We start from the raw sequence: 26738 nt of genomic DNA, 5'->3' as shown, positions 1-26738 counted from the left end.
ATCTAAGTGACATGGACATATAGATGATACTAATAATCATGATTTTAATCACTGATGATAAAGGATGAATTAGAACATATCCAACGGCACCCAAGCTGGTTGCGCTAGTCGACATAACGCTTGTTGGTGTAGTCATCCCGCTCGATGCAGTGTAGAGAGGTTGCAGTGCCGAACTCCTATCGCCGTCACGAATGCCAGGAAGAAGATGAAATCATAGGTCATGGATCGATCGAGCAGTCGCGTGATCGCTCCCCAAAAACCTGATTGTCGGTCTTCACCCGAGCAGATGAACCCACGAACGGCGTCAGTTTCGGAGGCCTGCTCTCCCTATTCCTGTGCGCGCAGGAACCAGGATGGGGATGATAGAGAGCAGCACAACAACAGTGTGGCGGTGTTCTAGCTATGTGTTCTCTTCTCTCTTCTCGCTCGCGAACAAGAGAAAGAGTGTCCCTTTTATGCAGCGACACATGAAGATGAAGCTACAGAGCTAGGTGCATGAAGAGTTAGCAGCCATCATGTCATTGTACGTTACAAGTAACTTATGAAACGACAATTGAATTGTCTATTACCAGCAATGGAAATCACTATGACACCATGAACCACTAAATCATGATTCACCAACACATAATGGTCATCATGCACTTAACCCTCATCAACCCTCATCAAACCATAAGTTACACCACATGAAGGACTCAACTAATTACACCTAGTATTAACTTTGATCTTAGAATTTCAATTGATTTAATTGCTGAATAAAAATTAGACAAACCTAATTAAATCCAATATTTACCGGGGGCTTGACACGTGGTGAATCCTCATGAAAGAGAGGGGTACCAGGGCACGGTGGTGCCGTAAGGTGTATAATCCTGAGCCGATATCCCCTTTCGTTCTTGAAAGACATAATGGCACCAATGCGTGTTATACGAGCATTCAACCCACAGCAGACAGTAGGCACCAATGATGGATACAATCAGGCAGTGGCGGAGCGTGGCTCCCAAGCAAGATGGGGCCAAATTGTTCATTTCAGTATCAAATCATGGTGGCATAGGTCTATAGGCCATTAAACTTTTGTCAACCAAGAGGGGCGGAGACCCAGTTTGGCCACCACTACCCTTCGCCCCTGCAATCAGGGAGTAAAAATCAATGTACTCTCTGCCCCACCCCCATCTCGCGGTTGTTTTGTCTCAAAATTCTGAGCCATCCACGGAGAGGAGCGCATGCCTATGAATGAACTGTCCATCCATCCGTGAAGAGTAGGCATGCTATCCTGCACTGTAGCTAGTAGGCGTGTTATCCTGCACTGTATATACGTACGTTCCCAGAATATATATTGTTTTCGCTTTTTTAGAAACAACTTTGATAAAATATATATTAAAAAATATTAATATTTATAGTACATAATTGGTATCATTGGAAAGATCTTTGAATCTAGTTTTTTAATAAATTTATTTGGAGATACAAATATTGTACGTATTTTCTACAAATCGAGTCAAACTTGTAGCACGGAAACCAAAAGCGACAGATAATTTGGGACGGAGAGAGTACCATATAACCATCAATAAAAAGGAAAAAAGTACTATTGCATGAGTCTAATTTGCCTCCCTCAATTGTAAATTGGATTTTTAGACTCTCCTAACTCAACCGTTCGATTTGCCTCTTTGATCGATTTTGACTGATGTGCAGCCACGTTCAGTCGTCCTATGTGGCACCATGTTAGCAATAAGGGAGGTAAATCAGATTTTTGAAATAGTTCATGAAGGTCAATTAGACTTTATAAAAATTATAGAAATATTTTTTAAGAAAAATATCCAAATATTTATTAGAATAAATATAAATTTCAAAATATTAAATATTATTTATTATTATAAAAATAATAGAAATTTGTTTGGACTCAGGAAAACATGAAACTAGTTTCATATTTTCCCTAAAATCATGCTCTACAGGATGTAGCGCCATGTAGGGCATCTGACGTGACGCTACACAGCCAAGAACGCTTTCAAAACCGCTCAAAGAGATAAATCGGATGGTTCCAAGAGTTTAAAATTTGTTTTTTCGAAAGAGCAAATCGGACTCACGCAATAATAATTGAGTGAGGTTAAATGGACTTCTTTCCATTAAATTCTTCACCAGTTGTGCCGAAAAGCCCACAGGAAAAATTCCAATTGGGCCATATCCTTAAGTGGGCCAAGACTGAGAACAGGTTGCTCTGACGTTCTGCACGCCGGGGACTTGGCCCATCCACACTACGCCATCGCCCCGTGAGCGAAACGGACGGTGGAGATCAGCTGTCCCGCAGATGCCGAGAGGACAGGCCGACCCGTGATTTTTTCCAGATCAGATCCGACATCTCGCCTTCCCGTCTTTCCCTCCCCCCCACTGCCCCACACCTGGGCCGGTCGTCATCGCGGCGGCGTGAACGAGCGAGAGCGAGAGGGGAAAACCCAAAACCCTAGCACCCCCGCCCGGCCGCCCCGTCGCCGACGGCCGCTAGAGTAGAGAGATGGCGGTGGACGAGGTGAATTCGGTCTACGTCGGCGGCCTTCCCTACGAGGCCAACGAGGATATGCTTCGCGACGCCTTCGGGTACTACGGCACCATCGTCTCCGTCAAGGTCCGCCCCGCTCCTCCCCCTCTACTTCCCGTTTAGCCAGCTCCCGCGTTTGCTCCCGAGAAAGTCTGCCGGGTGTTGCTGGTTGTTTTTTTTTCCGCCTCGCATCTAGGTACAACTGTAGTATCTTTTCATGAACAGACGCACACACCAACACCACACACACTCACACACACCTCACTCACACCACATGTGCATAAACAGACCCTACAACTACACCTAGATTCTAAGATCGCGTCCTTAAGGAGATCAACGAAACCATCCAAGCCTTCCTAGGCGATGGGCGCGCCGCAATCCCTTGTAGCTCCACGCGAGAGAGGCTGCACCTGTTAAAAATGGGGAAAAACCCGGTGGGGATCGTGAGTCGAGCAGAGCTCGAACCCACGACCGGCCGCTGCACCACCTGCAGTGTCTACCACTCGAGCTACGGCTCGATCCCCGGGTGTTGCTGGTTTGATTCGATGCAGTGAGGCTGTGCTGTGGCCGGTAATATATATATTTTTTGAAATATGTTGGAAAAGCGGGTTCATTTTATTACGTGGGTTTTTTTGGTGACGTTTTTCTTCGGCAAAAGGCTCTTCTCCTTTTTTAGGATCTTAAGTGAGGATCTCGGGAGTGGTTGTCTTACAAAAAACAGCAAACAGCATGAGAACACGAAGGAGAGAAAATAGAGAACACGGAGGAAAGAAAATAGAGGAGGTGCTGTGCTCCCATTCCCAGTTTTTGATGGCTAAACTAATTTAATGCCAAGATGAATTGGCAGGTAGAATTGTTTTGAGTTCAGATTTTCAGTTCATCTGGTTACTGTATTTGCACGGTAGATGTTTGGTTTTCTTTTGCATGCCTTTCCCCCTTGTTATTAGTTCATTCGATACCTTAAGGTATTTGAAGAGCTGTTCCAAATGGATATCAGTGGTGAATCATGAATTCGAGGGCATTATAGTTTATAATAGTCTCGAGCATCTTACTTTTCTTCAACTGAGAGGGGTGTGAAGATGATGGCATCATCATTTGCAAATGTGATATGTGGAATTGCCAAACCACATACACACATACAGGGAAGACAGAAGCAATATCATTTGATTTTGCTTTACTTGTTTGCTAGTATGATTTAGCAGTTGATGCTTCCTAGTGATGTAACCAACTGTTTTGAGGCTGCATGATTATGTAGCTTTTGTTTCCTGATTAATTTGTGCATTGCAGGTGATAAATGATCATGGTGTCAAAGGCAAGTGTTATGGTTTTGTTACTTTCACTCACCCCAGAGCTGCTGAGCAAGCAATTGCAGGCATGGACGGCAAGGTATGCAGTATGCTTACTTTTGTTTTAACTTACTTGGCACCTTTCCTTTATCTTTTGTTTAACACGTCTTTTTTGTTTGGAACAGAAATTAGGCAATCGTATTGTTCGAGTAAATGAAGTGCGTACAAGAGGTCCCCGAGATTTTGGTCGAGATGGTTTCAGACGAGATCCAAGAAGGTATGGTAGAGATCCATACTGGGACAGAAGGGACAGGGAACGGAGCTATGATCGTGAAAGAGATCCCTACCATGACAGGGATAGTGATAGATCCCGTGAGCATGATAGAGAAAGAGATTATGAGCATGGTGGCTTTAATCGAGAAATTGAGTATCCCATGGATCGAGATCATGAAGTAGACGAGAGACGTCCTAGAGAACATGATCGTGCAGCAGAAATGCATAATATGGATTCAGATAATGACAAAGATAGGGAACATGGAACAAGAAAAAGGTTCAGGTGCCATGTTGATTTTGTTTTTCATAGTGGAGTTATGTTGATATTGCTAACCATGGTAGCTATTTTTAATATTTGAATGAAAACAACATTGTGTTTGATATATTGATATGTATATTTTAGGTATTTGCAGAGTGCTTAATTGATGTTCTTGGGCCATTTGAAATTAATTTGCTAGAGCATCTCTTAGTCCTTAACTTGGGTGTCGCATTTCAAGATCTTGGAACATACTAGGGAAAATTTGATTGTAGCCTTGTAGCCATGCTGTCGTATACTCCATTCCAAATTGTAAGACGTTTTGGCTTTTCTAGATACATCACTTTTGTTATGCACTTAGATGTACACTATGTCTAGATACATAGTACAAGCAATGTATCTAGAAAAGCCAAAATGTCTTACAATTTGGAACGGAGGGAGTAGATAAATAAGAAAAGGGCCATATTCACCTTAGAGAAGTTTGAACAGCAATTTTTAGTGATATTTATATGTTTCCCTGCATTACTCTCTGTATCCTCTCAATTATTTTTAAAGTTAATATAGTGAATAGTGGCTGGACAATTAGAATGATGAGCAGGTTTGATGATTTGTTTGCCCTAACGTGTAAAAATTCTTGTATGCTGACTAGTGGCCTTGCAGATTGCATAAACTTGTATACTATACAGCAATCATTATCATATGCTGAAACTAGGTACATTATTTTTTGGGAAAATTGGTTTCATAGCATCCAAAGATCACGAGATCCGGAAAATACCACTCAAATATCACGGCCACGTGAAATACCACTGAAGAAATGATCTGTTACCCGAATATACCATTCTGTCACGATATGAACTAACGACGTGAGTCCACCGTTGCTTCTCCCTTCTTCCAACGTGAGCACCAGTGGAAATCCCATCCCCTTCATCTTCCTCAGCTCCGGCGTAGGTGGATCCCCTTCCTCTTTGTGGCAAACTAGAGCAGCAAGGGTAAGTAAGGTCCAAGAATGGCTCTAGGAGGTTGCCGGCATCCTCTGCTCATCTTGCTGCCATTGCTGCTAGTGCTAGGAATGGTGCCCGAGTCCAAACAGCTGCAGTCGTCACAGACATGGTCGCTGCTCCAGATCCAGCACTTGCTCAACTACCCGCCGGTGCTCCGCACCTGGGCCAACAGCAGTTACAGCACCGACTTCTGCTACGGTGGGGACTACAAGACCGCCTCCGCCTTCGTCGAGTGCTACGGCAACAGCGTGACGCAGCTCCACATCATAGGGCCTGGCGCCAGCGTGCCTCCGCTGCCCAAGACGTCCAGCATTGATGCCTCCGGAACAACTCGCTGCAGGGTGCGCGGCCGGAGTCCGTCAGGGACATGGGGTCGCTGCGGTCGCTGGTGCTCGCACGCAACAACCTCTCCGGATCTGAGCGCAGCTCGGACCGAAGGTGGCCAGCGTCGTGATGAGCGGCAACCGCCTTCTTCTGCCAGAACCAGGTGCTGGCCGTGGGCATCGTGCTCGTCTAGGCGCGCGGCGGCAGCAAGGCCAAGGCCGGGCCCGTGGCCAGCGCCGTCGCCGCCGCAGCGCTCGCCGGCGTGGCCGTCTTCCTCGCCACGCGGAAGGCGGCCGTGAGGCGCGCCAAGGCCAGGCCGCCCCGGCGGCTGGTGCCTGGTGGAGCACGCGTCGTCCATCAGCGCGTACCCATCGCAGTTCTTCGCCGACGTGCGCTACATCTTGCCAGCGGCTGAGAGTTGGATTTTTTTTGCCTTTAGATCGACGGGAATCGATGATGCTGACACTGTTACCTTCAACGTGACGGAATACTAGTTTCAGACAACAGTTGCATCTTTTAGTGGTATTTTACGTAATGGAGTTCTTTCGGTGGTATTTTCCGAATCTCGTGATCTTTCAATGCTATAAAACCAATTTTCTCTTATTTTTTTATAAGGAACTGGGTACATTATTGGAGACCATGTTTGGTTGCCCTTACTGTGAAATTTACACCATTGTTGTGTGTCTTGAACTCTTAAGTCCAGATTTTAATGTACTGACTACTGTCTATTTATAAAGAAAGGTTGTACCACTATAGAAAATATTTCATGGATCAACTATAATCCTTAAAAAAACCTAGGCATTTACTTTCCTAATGTTCTCTATGCAGCCGCCCAAAAGGTCGTGATAGCAGAGATTTATCGAGTTCCAGTGATGATCTTCAAAATGATGTAAGTGCATCTTAAAAAAAACCAAGGCATTTACATTCCTGACTCTTTATATCAACTCCTTTTTGTTTTCGTAAAATTTTCATTTATCTCTTTTTGTATATCAGGGAAAGCACCAGTTGGATAAAACTATTCAGATGCGTGAGGACCTTGAAAATGAGGCACGCCATTTCCTTAAAGACCTTGTTCTGTATTAGTTTGATCTGGAAACCATAAAATCAGCTGACACTATCTCAGAGTTGGTGTAAAATCATGATGGATTTATTTCTTTGCCAGAGTCCATTTAAGTTAACTTGCCTACATTACTTTCGGAATATAAAGATGAAAACATGTTAAATGCAAATGTGAAAGTAATCAAAGTTCTCCAGGCTTAATGGATGTAGATTTATGGATATTGATGACCTGCAGAATTAGATCATGAACTCAATTGCATTTGCAAGGTACATAAAAGGATAAATGCTTATTGAATTTGTATTCCCATTAGCTCAGTTTTATTTTATACACTGACATGCTTGGATACCTTAGATGACAGTCATGCATTGATCACTGAATGCACAGGCCTTATTTACTCAGAAAAAGCTTCACAATTAGTTGCCTATTGCATTACAATATATATTATTATCTTTTCAGCTGAAGTTATATAGTGCATGGGATGCACGATCCGAGCCATGATAGACTGATAGTATACTCAGCTACTTTTTAGATAGGCATGAGTACTTTTGTTCATGATGATTTAACTGTTTCTTGCATTTTTATATTACGAGCTTTGCAGGTTAACCAGATTAAGGATAAAATATCTGCGAAAGAACAGCACATTGCAGATTTGCAGAAGAAAGCTCAGGTGATCTATGTCATGATTTTCAAAGGATTCTGCTGTCATCATTTGCCCCATTCGTATATGAGATAGCCACTGTTTGGCCATCTCTTAGAGTCTCATTTGGGATGAGTTCTGATGATAGTCAAAAAACCATTTTTCGCGTCAAACTGCAGAAATTAGAGGATGAACTGGTTGCTGCGCGGAAAGTCTCTTCAGAACGACAATTAGCTGTTACAGACGTATGTGCTTTTCACTTGTTGGCTGCTTATTTATGCAAGATGCAATTGGTAGTCCTGCAATGGCTTGTCTGATGAAATCATTATAAATGCAGCTGTACAAACATTTTCTTCAACTTCAAGACTACAATGATAGGGTCAAAACGGCTGAACAGAGGCTGCAGGTTATTTTCTCGCCATTTTGTTTCTTTCATGACTCAAGTTCCATGGTCATGTATTCATTAGTGTTTGTTGAGAACAATTATCCAGTCGTTTTGGTTTGCTTGTGAGGGCGGTGTGCTGACTCTTTCTGTTTTGATTCCTAGTCTCTTGTTGATGCTGCCATGGTCGAGCTTGATATGGCCGAAGATGCTACTACCAGAGATGGCTCGATGTATGAGAATGGTGTGGTTTGAACACCCAAAAGGGCTGCCAGCTGTCATGGTTTGTGAGGTTCCTAATTTGTTAGACTTGTAGTTTGGAATTTGCCATGTAATAGAACTGTACTGTAACTAGAAACAGAAAATGTTATGTAAGGGCCAGAAAATGAGTGGCTGCGCATTTGCTATTGTGGTCCGGAGTCCGGACTTGTCTTTTCAAATTTATTAGCCGGCCTGACTATTGCTGATATGGCATGATGTGACCGTGATGAGTCAGCTGTTCAGTTAAGCAAGTTTGTCTTGAGAAATGTTGTTCATGTTTATCAATCACATATATCTGCATTTGGCGACAGAGTGGATGTCTAGACATATTGGCCTGCGTTGATGCCTGAGCTTGACACCGTGATCTGGTAGGCAATAATCCCCTGAGGTTACTTGCCTAGCCTGACGAGAGTAAAAGCAAAATGCGGTCAAAAGAGTGCACAACCTTTTGTTTTGCTGGAACTAAGTTTCGTTTTGCTAAAAAAGCTAAAGGTAAGGTACTGCGACTATATATGATTTAGAAGCGCTCGCCGCGGGGCCACCCGTATCCCCGGCCAGCCGCCGCAACTCAGCAAGGCCACCGTCACGCGGGGCTCGCCGGCCCGGCGAGTTGGGTCACCGGCCTCGGGCCGTCAAACACGGCCACGTCACGGTCATCAGCATCCGCACGAGGACCCCTTCCCCTCTAGTAGCTCTGACTCTGGACAAATGATGACAGCTGAGTAGCTGAAGACTGCATGCTTCCACCCGAAGTGAAGTAGTGCCGCTGCTCTACGCTGTACCCAAGGAGAGGAGTCGAGACTCCAAAGTCCATGAAACAGAGCAGGCCATCTCTGACTCGTAGCTGCCGCCTGCCATAATTCTACGGTCGCCGTCGACGTCAACAGCCAATCGGCGCAGGCCCATCTTGACCACTTCTCACTCAGACCCTCCATGACGCAGGTGCGCCACTCACCGTGGTGGCGTGGTCTGTGCTCTCTTGACTTATTTGACCGGCGACGAAGGATAACTATTAATTAATTAACACGGGTGGTTAACGTTGGCTACCCTACCCACTTATCCTGGACGTGACGGCAATTGGGAAAGGCGACGATTTTTTTTTTTGGGCACAAGACAACTGTTCGTCCCGGCCGGTGAAGGAAGCAACGAACGCCAAGTGAGGCGGTCGTCCAGCAGGACACGAGAGACCAGCGACAGCGAACATCTCGGGCCCGGTCAAGCCACGCACAGCGGAGCCCATTCAAAATTTCGAACGGTCAAACTATTTACGCTGGACTCGCAATAGGAAAGCAATAAGAAACTGCTAGTTATAGATTCTAACGGCCGAATTTCCCGCGAATCAAGTGAGCGACGCGCCCGCCACCTAAGAGCACTTCGCACGCACTAATCACCTTCCCCGACGAGCATTAGCGCGAGCAGGTATTTATACCTCGTCGCCACCTCCTCATTCCTCAGACACTAACACCTCTCTCCCTTCCTCTTCCTCTTCCTGTCTTCTTCACGGAGATCAGCAAGCTACAAGCCTACTACAGCTACAGTAGAAAAGACAAAAAAAAAACAGAGTCAAGCTCAAGCAGGGAGGAGAAGTGGCCGGGAAAGACAAAGAACGGAGGGGGTTTGACAGTCGAGCTGTGACCTGTGAGGGCGAGCGAGGATGGATTTAATGCGGATGGGGAGCATCGCCAGCGGGAGCATGAGGCGGACGGCGTCGTCGTGGCGGGGGTCCGGGCGGAGCGACGCGTTCGGCCGGTCCGTGCGGGAGGAGGACGACGAGGAGGCGCTGCGATGGGCGGCCATCGAGAAGCTGCCCACCTACGACCGCATGCGCAAGGGCATCCTCACGGGCGCCGGCGCCGGCGGCATCGAGGAGGTGGACATCCAGGGGCTCGGCATGCAGGAGCGCAAGAACCTCATCGAGCGCCTCGTGCGCACCGCCGAGGAGGACAACGAGCGCTTCCTGCTCAAGCTCCGCGACCGCATGGAGCGGTGAGCACTCACCCACTACTCTTGCTTGCTTCAACTGTCCTTGGACTGGGAAAAAAATCAGATTTCAGATGGACTTTGGAATTTGGAAATGATCTGCACAAGCATCAGGAATCATTTCATTGCGCAGAAAATCACAAAGAAGCATCTCGTGCTATGTATTCACTAACTTATTCATGATTTTTTTGGTTTTCGCAGAGTTGGGATCGACAACCCGACGATAGAAGTACGGTTTGAGCACCTGAACATCGACGCCGAGGCCTACGTCGGCAACCGGGGTGTCCCGACGATGACCAACTTCTTCTCCAACAAAGTCATGGTATGCATCTCATCTGCTGAAAGGCACCTTGATGCTTCCTAGCCATGGAAAAAGAAAAACATGTCAAGTTCCTTCAGCCACTAACTCCTTTGAGCTGCTCCTATCACAGGATGCACTAAGTGCTATGCACATCGTTTCCAGCGGGAAGAGACCTATCTCTATCCTTCACGATATCAGTGGAATCATAAGACCCGGCAGGTAAGAAGAAACCAAAGAATTTCAAAGTGCAAGATTTCAGTTTTTTTTCTCTGCAGTTGTACTTAATATTGGCTATTTGTCCAGAATGTCTTTGCTGCTTGGCCCTCCTGGATCTGGGAAAACAAGTCTACTTCTGGCTTTGGCAGGGAAACTTGACTCAACTCTGAAGGTACCACCACACCTTGCAATACTTTCTTGACTGTCAACCTCTTTTTCTTGAAAGAGATTGATTGTCAACTTCAAAATCCTAGTCCAAAAAAAAAGTATGTATTTGGGAGAAAGATAGCTGTAAATTGTACTAAAATGGATGAACTTGCAATGGAAATTTTCAGGTGTCAGGAAGAGTAACCTACAATGGTCATGACATGGATGAATTTGTCCCTCAAAGGACATCGGCATACATCGGGCAGCACGATATTCACGTCGGTGAAATGACGGTCCGGGAAACACTTGCCTTCTCTGCAAGATGTCAAGGAGTTGGAACACGTTATGGTATGTAACATTGACATTGAAAAGGAACAAAGATAATTATTCACCTTTGGTAAACTGAATCTGATGGTGTTTTCAATTACACAGACATGCTTACTGAACTTTCAAGAAGGGAGAAAGAAGCCAACATTCAGCCAGATCCTGATATCGATGTTTACATGAAGGTAAAATTCATTTAATTCAAATAAAAACCCTGTATTTAAATTGGAAGCAACAAAGGTTACTCAAAGTTATTTGTGCTTCTGTGCAAACAGGCTATCTCCGTGGAAGGTCAGGAGAGCGTGGTCACAGATTACATCCTAAAGGCAAGTAAAAATATACTGCACAAAAAGAAATAGGAGAAATGGATATGCCCTCTAACAGTACCTGTATTTCTTTCGCAGATTCTAGGTCTGGAGATCTGTGCAGATACAATGGTTGGAGACTCTATGATCAGAGGTATCTCAGGAGGGCAAAAGAAGCGTGTCACAACCGGTATGTGCAATCTGCAGTTAAATTAAGATTTGTGCATCAAGCCCTTCGACCCTGATCGAAAAATCTGACTTCATGTCTTGTTGAATTTTCACAGGCGAGATGCTTGTTGGTCCAGCTAAGGCGCTATTCATGGATGAAATCTCCACCGGTCTGGACAGCTCCACAACATATCAGATCGTCAACTCTCTAAGGCAGTCGGTCCACATCCTTGGTGGAACTGCACTTATCGCTTTGCTTCAGCCTGCTCCCGAAACATATGAGCTCTTCGATGACATTGTTCTCCTCTCTGAGGGCCAAATTGTATACCAGGGTCCTCGGGAGAATGTCCTTGAATTCTTTGAGGCCATGGGCTTCAAATGTCCTGAGAGAAAAGGTGTTGCAGACTTCTTGCAAGAAGTGAGTGATCCTGCAGAATCCTATTTACTGCACGTTCAGACTTGGAACCCAATTTGACATTGCTCTCTGTGATCACAGGTTACATCTAGGAAGGATCAGCACCAGTACTGGTGTAGAAGAGAGGAGCCGTACAGATACATCTCAGTTAATGACTTTTCAGAGGCGTTCAAAGCATTCCACGTTGGGCGTAAGCAGGGATCAGAGCTCAAGGAGCCCTTCGATCGCACCAGGAACCATCCTGCAGCTCTCACAACGTCAAAGTATGGTATCAGCAAGATGGAGCTTCTAAGAGCATGCTTTTCTAGGGAGTGGCTGCTGATGAAGAGGAACTCATTTGTTTATATCTTCAAAGTAGTCCAGGTATTCATCTTGCTTCCTGAAATCTTCTCAACTTCCAAATTCAGACAGTAAATTCTGATGAATGTTCCATTTTTGCACCAGCTCATAATTCTCGGAACCATTGCAATGACGGTCTTCTTGCGCACGACAATGCATCGACGTAGTGTCGAAGATGGAGTGATATTTCTGGGCGCTATGTTCCTTGGACTAGTCACACATTTGTTCAATGGTTTTGCTGAGCTCGCCATGAGTATTGCAAAGCTGCCGATATTCTATAAGCAGAGGGACCTCCTCTTCTATCCATCATGGGCATATGCATTGCCTACATGGTTGCTAAAGATACCAATATCATTCTTGGAATGCGCTGTGTGGATTGGCATGACTTACTATGTCATTGGCTTTGATCCAAACATCGAAAGGTTCTTTCGCCATTACCTGCTGCTCGTACTAATCAGCCAGATGGCATCTGGTCTTTTCCGGCTTCTTGCTGCACTAGGAAGAGAAATGGTTGTCGCAGACACATTTGGGTCATTTGCGCAGCTTGTTCTTCTGATTCTTGGTGGCTTCTTGATAGCAAGAGGTAAGACAAGTCTTCATTCACCCATTGCTTTAATAGTTCCAGGAGCATGTAATTGACTTTTCTTCTGCAGATAACATCAAGAAATATTGGATCTGGGGCTATTGGTCCTCCCCTCTGATGTATGCCCAGAATGCCATAGCGGTGAATGAGTTCCTTGGCCATAGCTGGCAGAAGGTAATGTAGTGACTTCTGAACCAGTCTAAGCTATGATCACTCTAAAGTTCAGAGAGACAGCTGAGTTAACAAACAATGTCAATCTTTGTGCAGGTTGTCGATAGCACACATAGCAACGACACGCTCGGTGTTCAAATCCTAAAGGCCCGCGGCATCTTTGTCGATCCAAACTGGTATTGGATTGGTGTTGGTGCATTGCTTGGTTATATCATGCTCTTCAACGTACTCTTCATTCTGTTCCTTGACTGGCTTGGCCGTAAGTACCCTCTCTTCTCAAAAGGATCAGTCCACACACTTGAAAACATCTTATGTTTGGTACTAACATAATTCTTGTAAACACAGCACTTGGACAAGGTCAGGCCGTTGTTTCTGAAGAGGAGCTGAGGGAGAAGCATGTAAACCGTACTGGTGAAAATGTTGAGTTGCTGCCTCTTGGAACAGCTTCCCAGAATTCGCCTTCAGATGGTCAGTCATAAGCAGATCTCCATGCAACATACATCAGATAATACATGCATTGTTGCATCATTGTAACAAGTCCATAAAAAATGCAGGAAGAGGAGAAATTGCTGGAGCTGAAACCAGGAAGAGAGGAATGGTACTTCCATTTACGCCGTTGTCCATCACCTTTGACAATGTCAAATACTCGGTGGACATGCCTCAGGTAAGCATAAATTAGAAGATCTGTCTTATCACCAAAATACAAACTGATAATAGTAAATAGTAATTAATAATTGTATGACTCTTTGATAGGAAATGAAAGACAAAGGTATTACTGAAGACCGTCTACTGCTGCTGAAGGGTGTAAGTGGAGCCTTCAGACCAGGAGTCCTTACAGCACTGATGGGAGTCAGTGGAGCGGGTAAGACTACCCTGATGGATGTGTTGGCGGGAAGGAAAACTGGTGGTTACATTGAAGGAGATATTTCAATCTCTGGATACCCAAAGAAACAAGAGACCTTTGCTCGGATTGCTGGCTACTGTGAGCAAAATGATATCCATTCTCCACATGTCACTGTTTATGAATCCCTCTTGTACTCTGCATGGCTCCGGTTGCCCCATGAAGTGGATTCAGAAGCAAGAAAGGTAGGTCAAAATTGTCTTCATTCTGCTCGCTCTTAAGCAACACAGTAACATTTTTCATAGCAACCGATAATTATAGTGCTTGGCTAATCGGATCACTTCATGGGTGCAGATGTTTGTGGAAGAAGTCATGGAACTCGTGGAATTGACACCACTGAGGGGAGCATTGGTAGGACTGCCAGGAGTAAATGGTTTATCCACAGAACAGAGGAAGAGACTCACCATTGCTGTTGAGCTCGTGGCCAACCCATCCATCATATTCATGGATGAACCAACTTCAGGACTAGATGCAAGGGCAGCTGCAATCGTGATGAGGACAGTCCGAAACACGGTGGATACTGGCAGGACGGTTGCCTGCACGATCCACCAGCCTAGCATTGATATCTTTGAAGCTTTCGATGAGGTAAGTGGAAACAACCATAAAACAAGGTTCTTCCAATGGTATTTCTTTAACTCTGGAAGTAACACTCACATATCTTCTTGAACTCTGCAGCTATTTCTGATGAAACGGGGAGGGGAAGAAATATATGTCGGACCTTTGGGACGCAACTCGTGCCATCTGATTGACTACTTTGAGGTGAGCTTCAGCACTCACCTATTGAACAAACACATTCAACTTCCAACTTATGACATCCATGTAACCTTGCTTCATGCTTCAAATGCAGGGAATAGAAGGAGTAAAGAAAATCAAGGATGGTTACAACCCTGCAACATGGATGTTGGAAGTGACCACCTTAGCTCAAGAAGATATCCTTGGAATCAACTTTGCTGAAGTATACAGAAACTCTGACCTGTACCGGTATGTTCAATCAGATTAACCTCAGAATGGTGTTTAGGCTTTATCTGTGCTGTGTTTCATGTCACTGATTGGGGTGCATCATTGCAGGAGGAACAAAGCTTTGATTAGTGAACTAAGCACACCACCACCAGGGTCCAAGGACCTGTACTTCCCAACCCAGTATTCACAGTCCTTCCTTACACAATGCATGGCTTGCCTGTGGAAGCAGCACATGTCTTACTGGAGAAATCCATCATATACCGCGACTAGAATCTTCTTCACAACAGTTATAGCTCTCATCTTCGGAACCATCTTCTTAAACTTAGGAAAGAAAATGTAAGTACCTTTGCTTACAGAACCGACTGAGACCTGATATATATTGGCATACTGTGAAAAAAGAAACTTACCTGTATTTTGTATTTTCTTTCAGTGGCAGTAGGCAGGATCTGCTGTATGCTTTGGGATCCATGTATGCAGCAGTTCTTTTCATTGGAATTCAGAATGGTCAAACTGTGCAGCCAATTGTGGATGTTGAGCGAACAGTTTTCTACCGAGAAAAGGCAGCTGGAATGTACTCTGCTCTACCCTATGCTTTTGCACAGGTAATTGGTTGTAACTGAACATTTGGATAATAGGAAATAATTTGCTCTTTTCTTCCTTCAACCTAGAGCTGAGTTCTAACAATTTTACCTTTGAACAGGTCCTTATTGAGATCCCACACATCTTCCTTCAGACAGTCGTGTATGGTCTCATTGTCTACAGCCTGATTGGCTTTGAATGGACAGCTGAGAAGTTCTTCTGGTATATGTTCTTCATGTTCTTCACCTTCATGTACTTCACATTCTATGGGATGATGGCAGTCGCCATGACACCAAACAGCGACATTGCCGCTATAGTCTCAACTGCGTTCTATGCAATATGGAACATCTTTGCTGGCTTCCTTATCCCCCGCCCAGTAAGTGTCCAAGAGTAACTCTTGTACTATGCTACACCTCAATTTTCTCTGTACTTTTGATGCTGAAGCATACATGGCTGGCTTGCAGAGGATACCAATATGGTGGAGATGGTACTCGTGGGCTTGCCCAGTGGCTTGGACACTATATGGACTCGTCGCCTCACAATTTGGAGACATCACAGACGTCAGGCTGGAAGATGATGAAATAGTGAAAGATTTCGTCAACAGATTCTTTGGATTCGAGCATGACAACTTGGGTTATGTAGCCACTGCTGTTGTTGGATTCACTGTTCTCTTTGCTTTCGTCTTTGCCTTCTCCATCAAAGTCTTCAACTTCCAGAGAAGATAAGGGAGGGCGCCATTTAAAAAAGGATTTGGTGTTGCTTCAGCTCACTTTCAGTATATACTATATCGGCACTGCAGCAATGTAAAATGATGAGAGAGTATATATGTAGCCTTTGTTTCTTTCTAGGAAGTTAACATCATTTTTTGTTTTCCGACCAGTTTGGCCTGTATTGAACAGAAAGGGGCTTCTGTGTAAACTGTATGTAGACTGTGCACAGATGAGTTCAATACTTCAATGTAAGATTATCCATTAAATTTATACCTTTTGTCCAATTGAGACTTGCCTCCAGAAATTAAGTCCATGACAAAATAACTTGAGAGAAAAAAAAAAAACAAGGTAGTGCCTATCAGCCTATGTAACGAAGAAGGGCATTTCGGTTCAGACAGAATGACAGATACTTAAGCAAGTCCATAAATATTAGGAACACGGATAAACTGAACATTGAGAAGCAGCATTCCTCTCACTGCTGACGGACAGCAATTCTGCCATAAGTGGCTAGGGATACAATTTCGCCAAAATCGAACCGAATTGGTATCCTGAACAAGATCATCAAATGACTTGTCGAAATTCCTATGCAGAACCCAGAATGGTGCACCGAGCAGCGAGAGAGCCGAGGAACAGGCGGCAGGTGCGGGTCGCAACTCGCAAACCCTTCCTAAATCCCAGACCAACCAATTTCCCCCATCGGCAGGCTTGGTCTGTATCTAAAGTGGGAAGTGTAGTATAATGGATCACATTTTGCGGCGCAAAACTGCTCAATAGAAGGATAAATCGCGAGATTATCATATCACCTGGAGGCTGCAGCCGTAGCTCCCATTGCTCGCGCCAGCCGCCGCACCCCATGCCGTATGCCATATGCCAAGCAGGACGAAGACGGAACCCCAGTCCGCCACCGCAGGCTGGGTGCGGAACAAGCCCCCGAAGAGGCAACAACGGTCTACAGCCTCGTTACTCCGACCGCCGGAATGCTCCGCCACCGCTGCGGAGTTTGCGCGGCTCGGGCGCGGTGGGGGTTTGAGGCGTTGCCCGCTGGGCTTTGCCTTTACCGACGGGAGGGCGCCGGGCCGGGCGGGAGTCCAACTAGCCCGTCTACAGTCTCCTGACGGCAGATTTCAGAAAATGGGCTTTGAGCCTTTGACGGCGGGAGCCCTACTGAACTGAATTGTCTGAAAGTGTCGAAAGATCAAGCAAGCTGAATAAGAGCTGGAGTACGTGAGGCACGCTTCCTCTTCCTTTCCTGTGAAATCGGTCGGGCGTCACATCTTTATTCTCCTTTCTCCATGTACTTCAGTTGCTTGCTGCCTTGCACGATTCAGATAGTTCTGACTTCTGATCGATATCGGGGGTACTTTCAGGATACACTGGACGGTTTTAGCTAAGTTTCAAGAGGCAAAACCATCTCATAAGGCAAGTTGTTTTTTTTTTCATCTTTCCCCTTTTCTCCCTCGAAGGACGTAAAAATAAATTTGTTTTGTTTTTTAACAAGATGATGTAAAATTGTTTTTAAGCCAGAAAAAATGATGATGTTGAAGTGGATGAATATTGATGAAGCAAGAAGACAGAGAGAGTGCACCATATAACTTCATAAGCAAAAGCAACATACCACAACACACCAAAGAACCAAAATATGCATCTATCTACTGAATGATGAAGTTCTGTGGTTAGAATTCTCAAAAAAAAAAAAAATGAAGTCCTGTGATTCTGCATGCATAGTCTTTTTAGATGCAGAAGCACCTACAGGCTACAGGCCTGTAAGTTCATGAAAGTATAAGGCAGAGCAATAACACAAGAAACCTATATATACACAAAGGACTGTAACGTACATATAGTACCAGTGCGCTGGCATGCAATCACAGATTTACAGTCAAAAGTACAGCGTTACATTGAACTCACAGTCACAGATACTGGGGTAGCTAGCTAGCTAGCTAGCTCACTATGGTTAACGTAGAGTTAACGCTTCAACCAACCACATATATTTACAGCATGTTTTATTTCGACGAACAGTTCCAGATTGATCGCAATTCTTCATAACCGAAACAAATCCACAACAAGTCGATCATGGATCGGTGTGGCAGAATTAGTTGAACCGACCTTACTCGTCCTTCTTGCCGCAGCAGCAGAAGCACTCCAGGCAGTGCTCGCAGGCCTCGTAGCAGCAGAAGCAGCAGCAAAACATGAAGGCGCTGCAAGCAAGGGAAAAAAAATGTTCAGCATGATGCATCTTACAAATGAATGTGTAATTTGTTTTGATGTTTGCAGAGAACATGAGATTATGCAGATTCTGCAGAATGAGATTCTGCAGAACAACTCTCATCGAGTCTAGCTTGTGGTGATCTTACTGACCAGGCATAGAGGAAGCCCTTCTCCTCGTGACGCTTCTTTACATGCTCCATGGCCGACACCTTCCTGTCCTCGCTCTGTGAAGGCTCATCCATTGTCGCTGCCTCTTCTCTTCCTGACAGAAACGAACACTACAATATACTGAAAAGAAGGGAAGAAGAATAGAAGATGGCAGGTAGCTAAGCTAAGGGAGGCGTAGCTTGTCCTTGCACCCCTTCTGGTGTGGTATATAAGAAGGCTGGCTAGAGCATATGACTTACAGCTTACCTCTTGCTCCTCATCAGATTGTTTCAACATCCATTAACAGTGAACTATTTTATTTCAAAAATAGAATTTGGAGATTGATCGTGCATCATTGTTTCATTTCATATTTTCTTTTTCTCCTAGCGATAAGCTCGATCATATCGCAATCATCATGCTCCCCACCAATTTCAAGCGATGGTCACGCAGATTGCTCGCTAGGAGATACCTTGGAGGCTTGGAAGATGCCCTCAAATGTCACTGTGAGAAAGGGATGCTTGTCAGTGTGGATAAGTAGCCCTTTGACAGTGCATTGGCTCTTGCAAGTGGTCAGGCTGTGTGCAAACTATGCAAAGGCTGGAACAAGTTTTCAATTCCTAAAAAGAAGCTCTTGCAAGTTGCAACAAATGGAAATGAAAAGGCAGTGTCCCTTAAGACACCACATCATTGGCTTTAGACTTTGAGGTCGTTTAGGCTTCAAAAGAAGCTGTCATTTTTGCTTATTAATTAAAGGGGGCAAGGAAGGGACTCGGCACCAAAATAACATTGCAAGCTATCAACAGCGAAAACAGGTGAAGGAATGCGATTGGGATTCAATGCGCGGAAATGATCCGGAACATCAGCTAATTTGCGTGATCGACTTATGAATTTGCGTGATCAGAATTCCGAACTGTCACGATGTTTTTTTGAAGAAAGAACTGTCACGATGTTGACCTGTTGTATGGTTACTTTGTGGTGGCAATTTTGTTGTAGCAAAGACAGTCACATCACAGGACAACAACTGATATGAATTTTGCAGCAGTGGTGGGAGTGCGCTCTCCAGGGACAATCCTCCACTCAACAACGAACAACAGCGGCAATTCTTATGTACGCAACTTGAAATATAAGGAAAGAACGCAATCGAAGGACCTTTCAAGAAGCGGAGAGAACTCCCATCCAAGTGCTGGGAATAATCAAGGAAGAGTTGGGGCTAATGACGCAGGCTCGCGGACGTCCGGTAGTTCCCTAATGGAGTTTTCAATGTTACCTTCCAGTGTGTTCAATGCTTGTGTTTTCTGGTACTTAATGTAATAAGACTCTGTAAAACTTTGGCTTGCTCTTCTTCTTATATGACACAGCAGAGCTCCTGCTAATTTTTCAAAAAAAAAAATGAATTTTTCTTCTTCTTTTTTCAGAAACGCGTGGAACATTGTACAGAACTAAAATATTACAACTTTGACATTTCTAATGACATAAAAATAAAATAAAATAAAAATAAAATAAAATGTCATATAGAGAGGTTGATAGGTAGTTCATATGTCTGCACCATGTTGCAGGATTTTGCACCACTTGTAGTTCTTAGGGTACTAGGTACTAGCTAGGTAGGCTCCTGATTAAATCATTCATCAAGCACAATCGAAGGTTAAGATTTATCATGGTGACATGTCACCAAAGGAGTAATAGCTCCTTGAAATATATCATCAAAGCAAAATGAACCATGAATCATTTATCACTTCCTTATATTCTAAATTTCATTTTTGTTTTCGAATGTTATCTTCAGTGACTCATCTGTGCCCCAGTCTCCACTACCTGTAAGCATCAATCTCAGTGAGCACCAGCAATATGAAATGATGTGGCCTAATATTAGGGGTGTGAGGTGTCCATGTAGCAACAGAGCCAAATATATCGCACGAATCAGATCGGCTACCGTGTGTGGTTGCATAACATGACTTACTTTTTCAGGCATTATTAAACGGTCAGGGTTCAGAGGATATCTATCGCATCAGCATGTCTTACTTCTGGTCTTATGGAGAATGAATGTTGCTTACGGTTCGTCTGTTTATATTACTCTTTGTCTGAGTTGAACTAGCACTACTACTCCCTCCATAACTATTTCATAGCAAATTGTCTAGCGTCCGCAACATGATTTCACCGTGTTTCGAACACAAGATTTGTGTAGGAATTTCCACAAAGAATTCAAATCCAACTGTTAATGAGGTATTTTTTGAACTGAAACAGCTGATCCCAACTTAGAAGTGTGTGGGTGTGGATGTATGTCCAGACCATCCAATTTCAAGTCCTCTTCGAAACAAATTTGGATGTCTAATTCTTCTTAATTAAAATTTAAAAGTCACCTAGTTCCTTCTAGGTTGGTCGATTTTTATGTTTACTACACCATCTGAACTTGTCAATCACGTACCTCTAGTGCAATGACTATTTTGGTGCCTTCCGCCTTTTTTGTTGGATTTTTTTTAACTTTGATTTTGATTTCTTAAGCTGGAGCACTTCCAAGTGCCGGCGCTTCAGATTTGCACGAAATCTGCTCCCAAGACTGCCACAAGTTGATGTGGACATGCATGTTTATCAACAAAAATCATGATTTGGTTGTAAAATAGATTACAGTAGTATGTACCTGATGGCGATGGAATCGATGTTAACAAATCAAAATGCCCCAAATGCATAAGATTGGATTTGCTGATCAGTGATCGATGACAATGTGAAAACTTCTATATAAGCAGATGGCATAATAGAAAGATTATTAAACCTAAAGTTTTCATTATCTCTGACTCATTTGTCATCGCATATGTGTCAATTTGAGTGAGAAGGATACTGCTGCACCTATCACCATGTCTTACGGATCACGTTAAACTGTCCATTCCAGTTCACCAAAGCCACAAGCTTCAACAGATTACAACAATGGCGAGCTAGGCACCAACCCACATTTGACGAGGCCAGAGTAGAAGGCAGGAAAGGAAACTTGGAACACCTCAGCTATATATGAACAAAGATAAAGCACCAGGATTCAGGAATATGTTTCTCCGAGACGCGATCGCCCCAAACTTGCTGTTCACTATGGCTTACAGTATAGAAACAGCCTTTGCAGCCAATGAGTATTAGGAGGTGCCCACTTCAGCATCATACTCGGACAGCTAGTCTGCTAGAACAGTACTATATATGTACACCAGGTAATCTTGGGTGAAATTGAAGAATTGCACCCAGCAACCAAAGTTAAATCAACCCAAAGTTTTCTACAAGAAGATGGTACGGGAAAGAAAGCAGCATACATGCACTACAGAAATCTGCTTCGTTGTTTCACCTTCTTTTCTTCCCGCCTTAACCTAGGTCTTGTAAGCCGCATCATAACAGGATGACTTGCTGTCCAGTCTGTTCCAAACACAAAGCACTTGTTCCCCCTAGCAATCTAGCCCGTGAAGCTAAAATTTGCCAGCTGAGACTGGAGTCAATATTCCCATGGCATTGGTTGTCTTTGGCCTCCACATAGTCCGAGCCTTCACAATGGTATGCCCTGACTCAAGGCACAGAAGATGCTCACACTGAAAGGTTGTTTCTCCTAACCCATCAGTGCAGTCAGTGAACACTGTTGTGTGTGACTGCAGCACACTGTCCTTACTGCACTCCCTCTTATAGTCTAGGACAATGCTAGCCAGTTCATGATTCTCAAATATGGAGATTGGAGCACTCTGGTGGGAAAATGAGTGCAAAAAATCAGAGGATGGTGAAAATACAGTAAATAAACACTAACATTTCTGTCAACGAAAAAGGTAAACACCAGACAACACGATTATGTAAACTAGTGAAATGCCCAGTAGCACAAGCAAAAGGAAGAAGTCAATTTTAACAAACTCCTAGGGAAGGCGAACATTCAGTACACTATCCTGAATTCTACATCCTGCAAACCCATCATTCGAAAAATACATCCTTCAAACCCATTAGATGAAGAGTTTGCATAAGAAACTACAAACAGGAATTCCAGTGTCAAGCTTCAGATCAAGTGCACAAACAAAAATAAAAGCATGTGATTGTGTACCGAATGACCAATTGAACAGATTATTTATCTGAAAAATAGGATTCCATGACCTCTTGAGGCAAAAAGAATGTGCCGTATTTTAGGAAATAGTATATTCGGACAGACAACTGAGCTATTGAACAGCATCAGGAGTATCAACAACAATCGTGCCTTTTAAATTCTGAAAAAAAGTGATTTTGAAATGTAGCAACATAACAAGTTAGGCATACACCGCAAAAAGAAAAAAGCCAGATAGGAGGATCGAGGCCCTATTTGCCGTTGAAAGGAGGCAATGACAAACAGCAAAAGGACCTCTAAATGTTCTATTATACATGAAATACGATGCCTTACAGCAGAGGAATTCACTAAATCATAGTGTTTGAATATGCTAAATGCTCTAACTCTAAGAAAAATGATTTTATCACCTGCCAAAAAGTTAACAGGCTCAATGGCAAAGCAAGTGAAACAAATAATTTCCAACAATATATAAACTACTCAGAACCAAAATTAATAGAGCAATCAATGTTATGTAGATTGCAAAGACCAATTTGTTAATCTCAAGGATCCAGTCATAAGGATCCTAACATAAACAGAACAACATAAAGATGCGTATAAAAAGTAATATTGTTGTTTTTACCTCAAGAATCCACCCAATGTATCTAACATTGTTGACATGCTGGTTTAGATCAAGATCAGACCATCGAGGCTGCATTATGTTGCATACCAACAAGCATAAATTACATAAGTAACAAACACTACCAACCATAACATAAGACACCAACTTATGTCGTGTACAATACTTACAGTCAAACCCCTTCGGACGTATTTTCTAGCCCTGGCTTCACCACTCCCTGGCAATTTTGGAAGTTTGCGGCTGTCTTCATCAGCAATAGCGGTGCGCTCAAAAAAATATGGTGCTATTTCAGTCCTCACTTCATCGGGAATCCTTGCGAGTTTTCTAGTATGCTTATGCATCATAGCCCATTTACTGTTCATTTCACCAAAGAACGAGGAAAAAATATCAGCGAAATGCAAATGGCCAAACAACAAAATGCTAACAGGTTATGGATCTGTACAGTAAGAACAAAATGAATGCATAAAACAATAGCAATATGACAGGGAGGACAGTCATGTAGTAATTTGTCTATCCTGTAATGCTATTAATTTAAACGAGCCCAAAATCAAGATCAAAACCTTGTAGCCCTCAATATAGTCTGGCCTGTGTTGCGATCATGTAAATGCCAATCTCGACGCATTCCGTTTTTACCATGACCACTGACCCATGTATCTATACCAACTGTATCGCCCCTGCATAAAAATTTAAAAGTATTTGATTCAAAAATTAATAGAGCCTTAAATTACCCAAATTCAACTAGGTTAATGAAGTACATGGTGAAACAGATGAGTTGTAACATATATCATCTTTCAAAATTATTACGATATTAATCAGAACAATAATTTATTGGGAACTTTTTCCATGCTGACTTTTCAATTAAAGCAGATATCAACCACCTACTTCTAAATATCACTGTCACAATTATTATCAACGACCTACTTCTCGCATGAATAGTTCACACCCAGGTTCTCACCTAACATCATTATCGCAAGCAAGCTCGCAACAAGGCAAGAAACCACAATTGACCCCTAGCTGACTAGCTTGACAAGTTCACATTATTAGCATAACTTGATTTAAAAAAAATATATATGTCACTTAAACACAAAAACTAGAGCCAATTCAGCCTGAGGACTCGAATAACCAAAATATTTTGCAGTCTGTACCAGCATGGATACTGCTCCACCAGGACCTGCATCTGACTGACAACCCAGAACAAGTTCCGTTTGCTCATCTCTGGCGTTGAACCAAAACCATCACCAAGCAGCCCAGCGCTCTTGACATGATTAAGGGCCGTCTCCTAAACGCAGAAACAGGATAAAAAAAACAATATTAGCATCCGCAATGAGCACCTTACAACACAATCAGACGGCAGACGCTATTGCCTCACATTACTCACCTGCAAATGATTCATCATCGTCTCTATGGATGCCGTCCTGTCGGCCCCAATCTCATAGGATCGGATGGAGAAGTCCTGCCGGAACACCTGCCCGTTGAAGCCGAACGTGTCGATGAGCATGTCGGGCCGCTTGGGCTTCCAGTCCACCAGCGTCCACTGCCGCTCGGCTGCCAGGAAGATGGTCGTGATGGCCGCAAGCAGCACGCTCCAGTCCGGCAGCTGGTTGTAGAACGTCGTCGGAGTCGGAGCCGAGGAGCGGGACGCGTCGTCCTCACCGTCAGTCACCGCAGCCTTCCCGCCGCTGTTCACCTTGGGGACGGCGGCGTGCACGCGCGCCCTTGCTGAGGACCTCACCGCGCCCACGTTTACGGCGACCCCACCCATGTCCAGGTTGTTGTCCTTGGACCTGCCCGGGGCGTTCTTGGGCGCCGAAGCCGGCACCGGGAAGAACGCCGACGAGGCGACAGAGGCGGCCATGAGAGTGAGTTACGGATGGATACGGCCGCACAAGCTCCCGCGCCCGGTCAAATCGAAGTACTGCTCGGAGAACTCCAACTGGAGTTCAGAGGAAAAGAACCTTAGATTTCCGAAAAAAATAGCAATCTTTATTATTATTAATCGATTGCAGGGGGGAGAGTTCTTTGAACAGAAACTTCCCAGAATCCTGGAGTGTGGAGAAGGGACCACTGATCCATCTGCTACTGATTTGTCAAAGCAAACTCTTGGAATAACGCAAGTGGGAAAAAAAATAGCATGCTGGTAAAACCTCAGTCATACTGATCGAAGAAGCAAGACTTTCAGCTGAATTGCTATTTCTTTCCAACAAAACGAACTAAACTCGTCTGGTTTGTTTTCCCCTTTCCTAACCAAGAATTTCCAACCCAATTACCCAAAAGGGAACATTTATATATCCCGGGAAATATCCGGTACAGTAGAGGGTGACTGCGCTGGAGAAGGAGCCGCGGAGACGAACCTCACGATCGAGTTAGGGTGTTAGGGGGGGCGCCGGGGCGCTCCCTCCTCCCTGTGGCCGCGCCGCCGCCATTGGCCACGGTGATCGCGCTGCGTCGGGGTCGCGAGTGCTGGGGAAGCTGCGCTGAGTGAGCAGACGAGGAAACTGGACGCACGCGGTGGGCCGCTTCGAAGTGGCTGGCGCTGGCCTGCCCTCGGAGGTGGGCCGCGGCCTTTATTAAAGGTTAGATTCGGCTCGCTGCCAATGGACGCTTGTACCCTCAATGGGCAAAGGTGGACTCCGGAGTCAAGAGTCAAGTCAGAGGGAGAATCTGGGCACGGAGAGGATGAGCTGTGTCGTGTTGCACGTGTCTGAGCAGCACTGATTATCAAGATCAGCAAAGGACATCTCGCGGTCCGAATCTTCTCGGGACTAGCAGCCGCTCCACGAAAGAAATGAGAGTCTGTGACCGTCGGCTCGGGGCACCTCCCAGTCTCAGTCCATCCATGCTATTTGTGTTGTCAAAAAAAAAAGAGAAAAAAATCATGCTATTGCTTCCCAAGCCACTTAAACTGCTGTAAATAATGTACTTTCTTCGTTTTAAAAAAATACTAACTTCTAAAGTTGTTTTAAGCCAATTTTTTTTTATAAATACTCCTATGTACTAAATTGTACTACCTCTGTTCACCAAAGAATACAATTCTCAGATTAAGAGGAGTTAAATAACTTAAACTTTGACTAAATTTATATAAAAAAGTATCAACATTCATGATACAAAATAAGTGTCATTAAATTAGATATATAATATATTTTCATAATAATTTTATTTAGAGACATAAATGCTAATACTATTTACTATAAATTTGGTCAAACTTATGCTCGATTGACCGGCACGGATATCATAATTGCATTTTTTTATGGACGGATGGAGTAAGACCTTTTGACTTTTCTAAATGTATTACTTTTTATATATCTAGACCTGGTGTACATCTCAGGGCATAGCAAAAGTTATATATGTAGAAAAGCTAAAACATCTTACAATTTAGTAGAATGGAAGGAGTAGAAAAAACTATTATTATTTTTGGCATTAAATAAGTACACTACAAAAAATATTTTTCATAGTGCATCTAATGGTGGTATTGGTTTTATTTTCACAAAAAATATAGTCTAATTTTATCATAACTATTTATATATATGAAATTAGTTAAATTTATAAAAGTTTAACTTAGAACGGTAGAACAGTTCTATAAAATGATTTATTTAAAAACGTAGATAGTAGCAGTACTACATAT

At 43.8% G+C, this 26738-nt stretch overlaps 3 protein-coding genes and 2 long non-coding RNA genes across 6 annotated transcripts; 2 read left to right on the top strand and 3 right to left on the bottom strand.

Moving 5' to 3' along the window:
- Positions 1-2359: 2359 nt before the first annotated feature.
- Positions 2360-8251, top strand: LOC136466836 (uncharacterized). 2 transcript variants are annotated; one of them, XM_066465347.1, is made up of 9 exons: positions 2360-2611; positions 3812-3910; positions 3996-4360; positions 6493-6553; positions 6658-6711; positions 7323-7391; positions 7541-7606; positions 7699-7767; positions 7909-8251. In XM_066465347.1, exons 1-9 carry the CDS (start codon positions 2501-2503, stop codon positions 7996-7998), a joined length of 984 nt encoding a protein of 327 aa, XP_066321444.1. In that variant the 5' UTR covers positions 2360-2500; the 3' UTR covers positions 7999-8251. The 2 variants fall into 2 exon arrangements, with proteins under 2 accessions (XP_066321444.1, XP_066321443.1); XM_066465346.1 differs by having other exon boundaries at positions 2361-2611; positions 3996-4366.
- Positions 8252-9543: 1292 nt separating this feature from the next.
- On the top strand, positions 9544-16373 carry LOC136466835 (ABC transporter G family member 39). Its single transcript, XM_066465345.1, has 23 exons — positions 9544-9990; positions 10186-10306; positions 10416-10504; positions 10589-10673; positions 10837-10996; positions 11081-11157; positions 11248-11298; positions 11377-11467; positions 11562-11863; positions 11942-12223; positions 12305-12782; positions 12853-12956; positions 13050-13212; positions 13299-13421; positions 13508-13617; positions 13707-14039; positions 14149-14439; positions 14530-14613; positions 14702-14835; positions 14923-15150; positions 15245-15416; positions 15515-15769; positions 15858-16373. The coding sequence occupies exons 1-23, from the start codon at positions 9659-9661 to the stop codon at positions 16116-16118; spliced, it is 4326 nt and encodes a 1441-aa protein (XP_066321442.1). The 5' UTR covers positions 9544-9658; the 3' UTR covers positions 16119-16373.
- Positions 10866-11494, bottom strand: LOC136466837 (uncharacterized). The gene is made up of 3 exons (XR_010761471.1): positions 11360-11494; positions 11041-11134; positions 10866-10963 (listed from the first exon to the last, which is right to left on the bottom strand). It is a non-coding gene; the product is annotated as an uncharacterized lncRNA (long non-coding RNA).
- A 1522-nt stretch (positions 16374-17895) lies between the features above and the next one.
- On the bottom strand, positions 17896-19807 carry LOC136462985 (uncharacterized). Its single transcript, XR_010760864.1, has 2 exons — positions 18459-19807; positions 17896-18298 (listed from the first exon to the last, which is right to left on the bottom strand). It is a non-coding gene; the product is annotated as an uncharacterized lncRNA (long non-coding RNA).
- Positions 19808-21429: 1622 nt separating this feature from the next.
- Positions 21430-25644, bottom strand: LOC136466834 (palmitoyl-acyl carrier protein thioesterase, chloroplastic-like). The gene is made up of 7 exons (XM_066465344.1): positions 25468-25644; positions 24495-25049; positions 24262-24395; positions 23677-23790; positions 23287-23470; positions 23120-23188; positions 21430-22156 (listed from the first exon to the last, which is right to left on the bottom strand). The coding sequence occupies exons 2-7, from the start codon at positions 24969-24971 to the stop codon at positions 21890-21892; spliced, it is 1245 nt and encodes a 414-aa protein (XP_066321441.1). The 5' UTR covers positions 24972-25049; positions 25468-25644; the 3' UTR covers positions 21430-21889.
- Between the last annotated feature and the right edge of the window lie 1094 nt (positions 25645-26738).

Source organism: Miscanthus floridulus, chromosome 7 (assembly GCF_019320115.1).
Source record: "Miscanthus floridulus cultivar M001 chromosome 7, ASM1932011v1, whole genome shotgun sequence".
Taxonomy (NCBI): Eukaryota; Viridiplantae; Streptophyta; class Magnoliopsida; order Poales; family Poaceae; genus Miscanthus; species Miscanthus floridulus.
The sequence above is the reverse complement of the archived record's forward strand: the minus strand, read 5'-3'. Positions and strand labels throughout refer to the sequence as shown.

What these genes read in the sequence shown, in the direction of transcription:
- LOC136466836 (XM_066465346.1), top strand. Translation starts at nt 2,501, where the DNA reads ATGGCGGTGGACGAGGTGAATTCGGTCTACGTCGGCGGCCTTCCCTAC. An exon ending in GACAATTAGCTGTTACAGAC is followed by an intron (nt 7,607 to 7,698) that starts GTATGTGCTTTT and finishes TTATAAATGCAG; the next exon opens with CTGTACAAACATTTTCTTCA. An exon ending in CGGCTGAACAGAGGCTGCAG is followed by an intron (nt 7,768 to 7,908) that starts GTTATTTTCTCG and finishes TTTGATTCCTAG; the next exon opens with TCTCTTGTTGATGCTGCCAT.
- LOC136466835 (XM_066465345.1), top strand. Translation starts at nt 9,659, where the DNA reads ATGGATTTAATGCGGATGGGGAGCATCGCCAGCGGGAGCATGAGGCGG. An exon ending in GTTCCTTGACTGGCTTGGCC is followed by an intron (nt 13,213 to 13,298) that starts GTAAGTACCCTC and finishes TTGTAAACACAG; the next exon opens with CACTTGGACAAGGTCAGGCC. An exon ending in TCTTTGAAGCTTTCGATGAG is followed by an intron (nt 14,440 to 14,529) that starts GTAAGTGGAAAC and finishes TGAACTCTGCAG; the next exon opens with CTATTTCTGATGAAACGGGG.
- LOC136466834 (XM_066465344.1), bottom strand. Translation starts at nt 24,971, where the DNA reads ATGGCCGCCTCTGTCGCCTCGTCGGCGTTCTTCCCGGTGCCGGCTTCG. An exon ending in ACTATATTGAGGGCTACAAG is followed by an intron (nt 23,471 to 23,676) that starts GTTTTGATCTTG and finishes TGAAATGAACAG; the next exon opens with TAAATGGGCTATGATGCATA. An exon ending in ACGTCCGAAGGGGTTTGACT is followed by an intron (nt 23,189 to 23,286) that starts GTAAGTATTGTA and finishes AACATAATGCAG; the next exon opens with CCTCGATGGTCTGATCTTGA.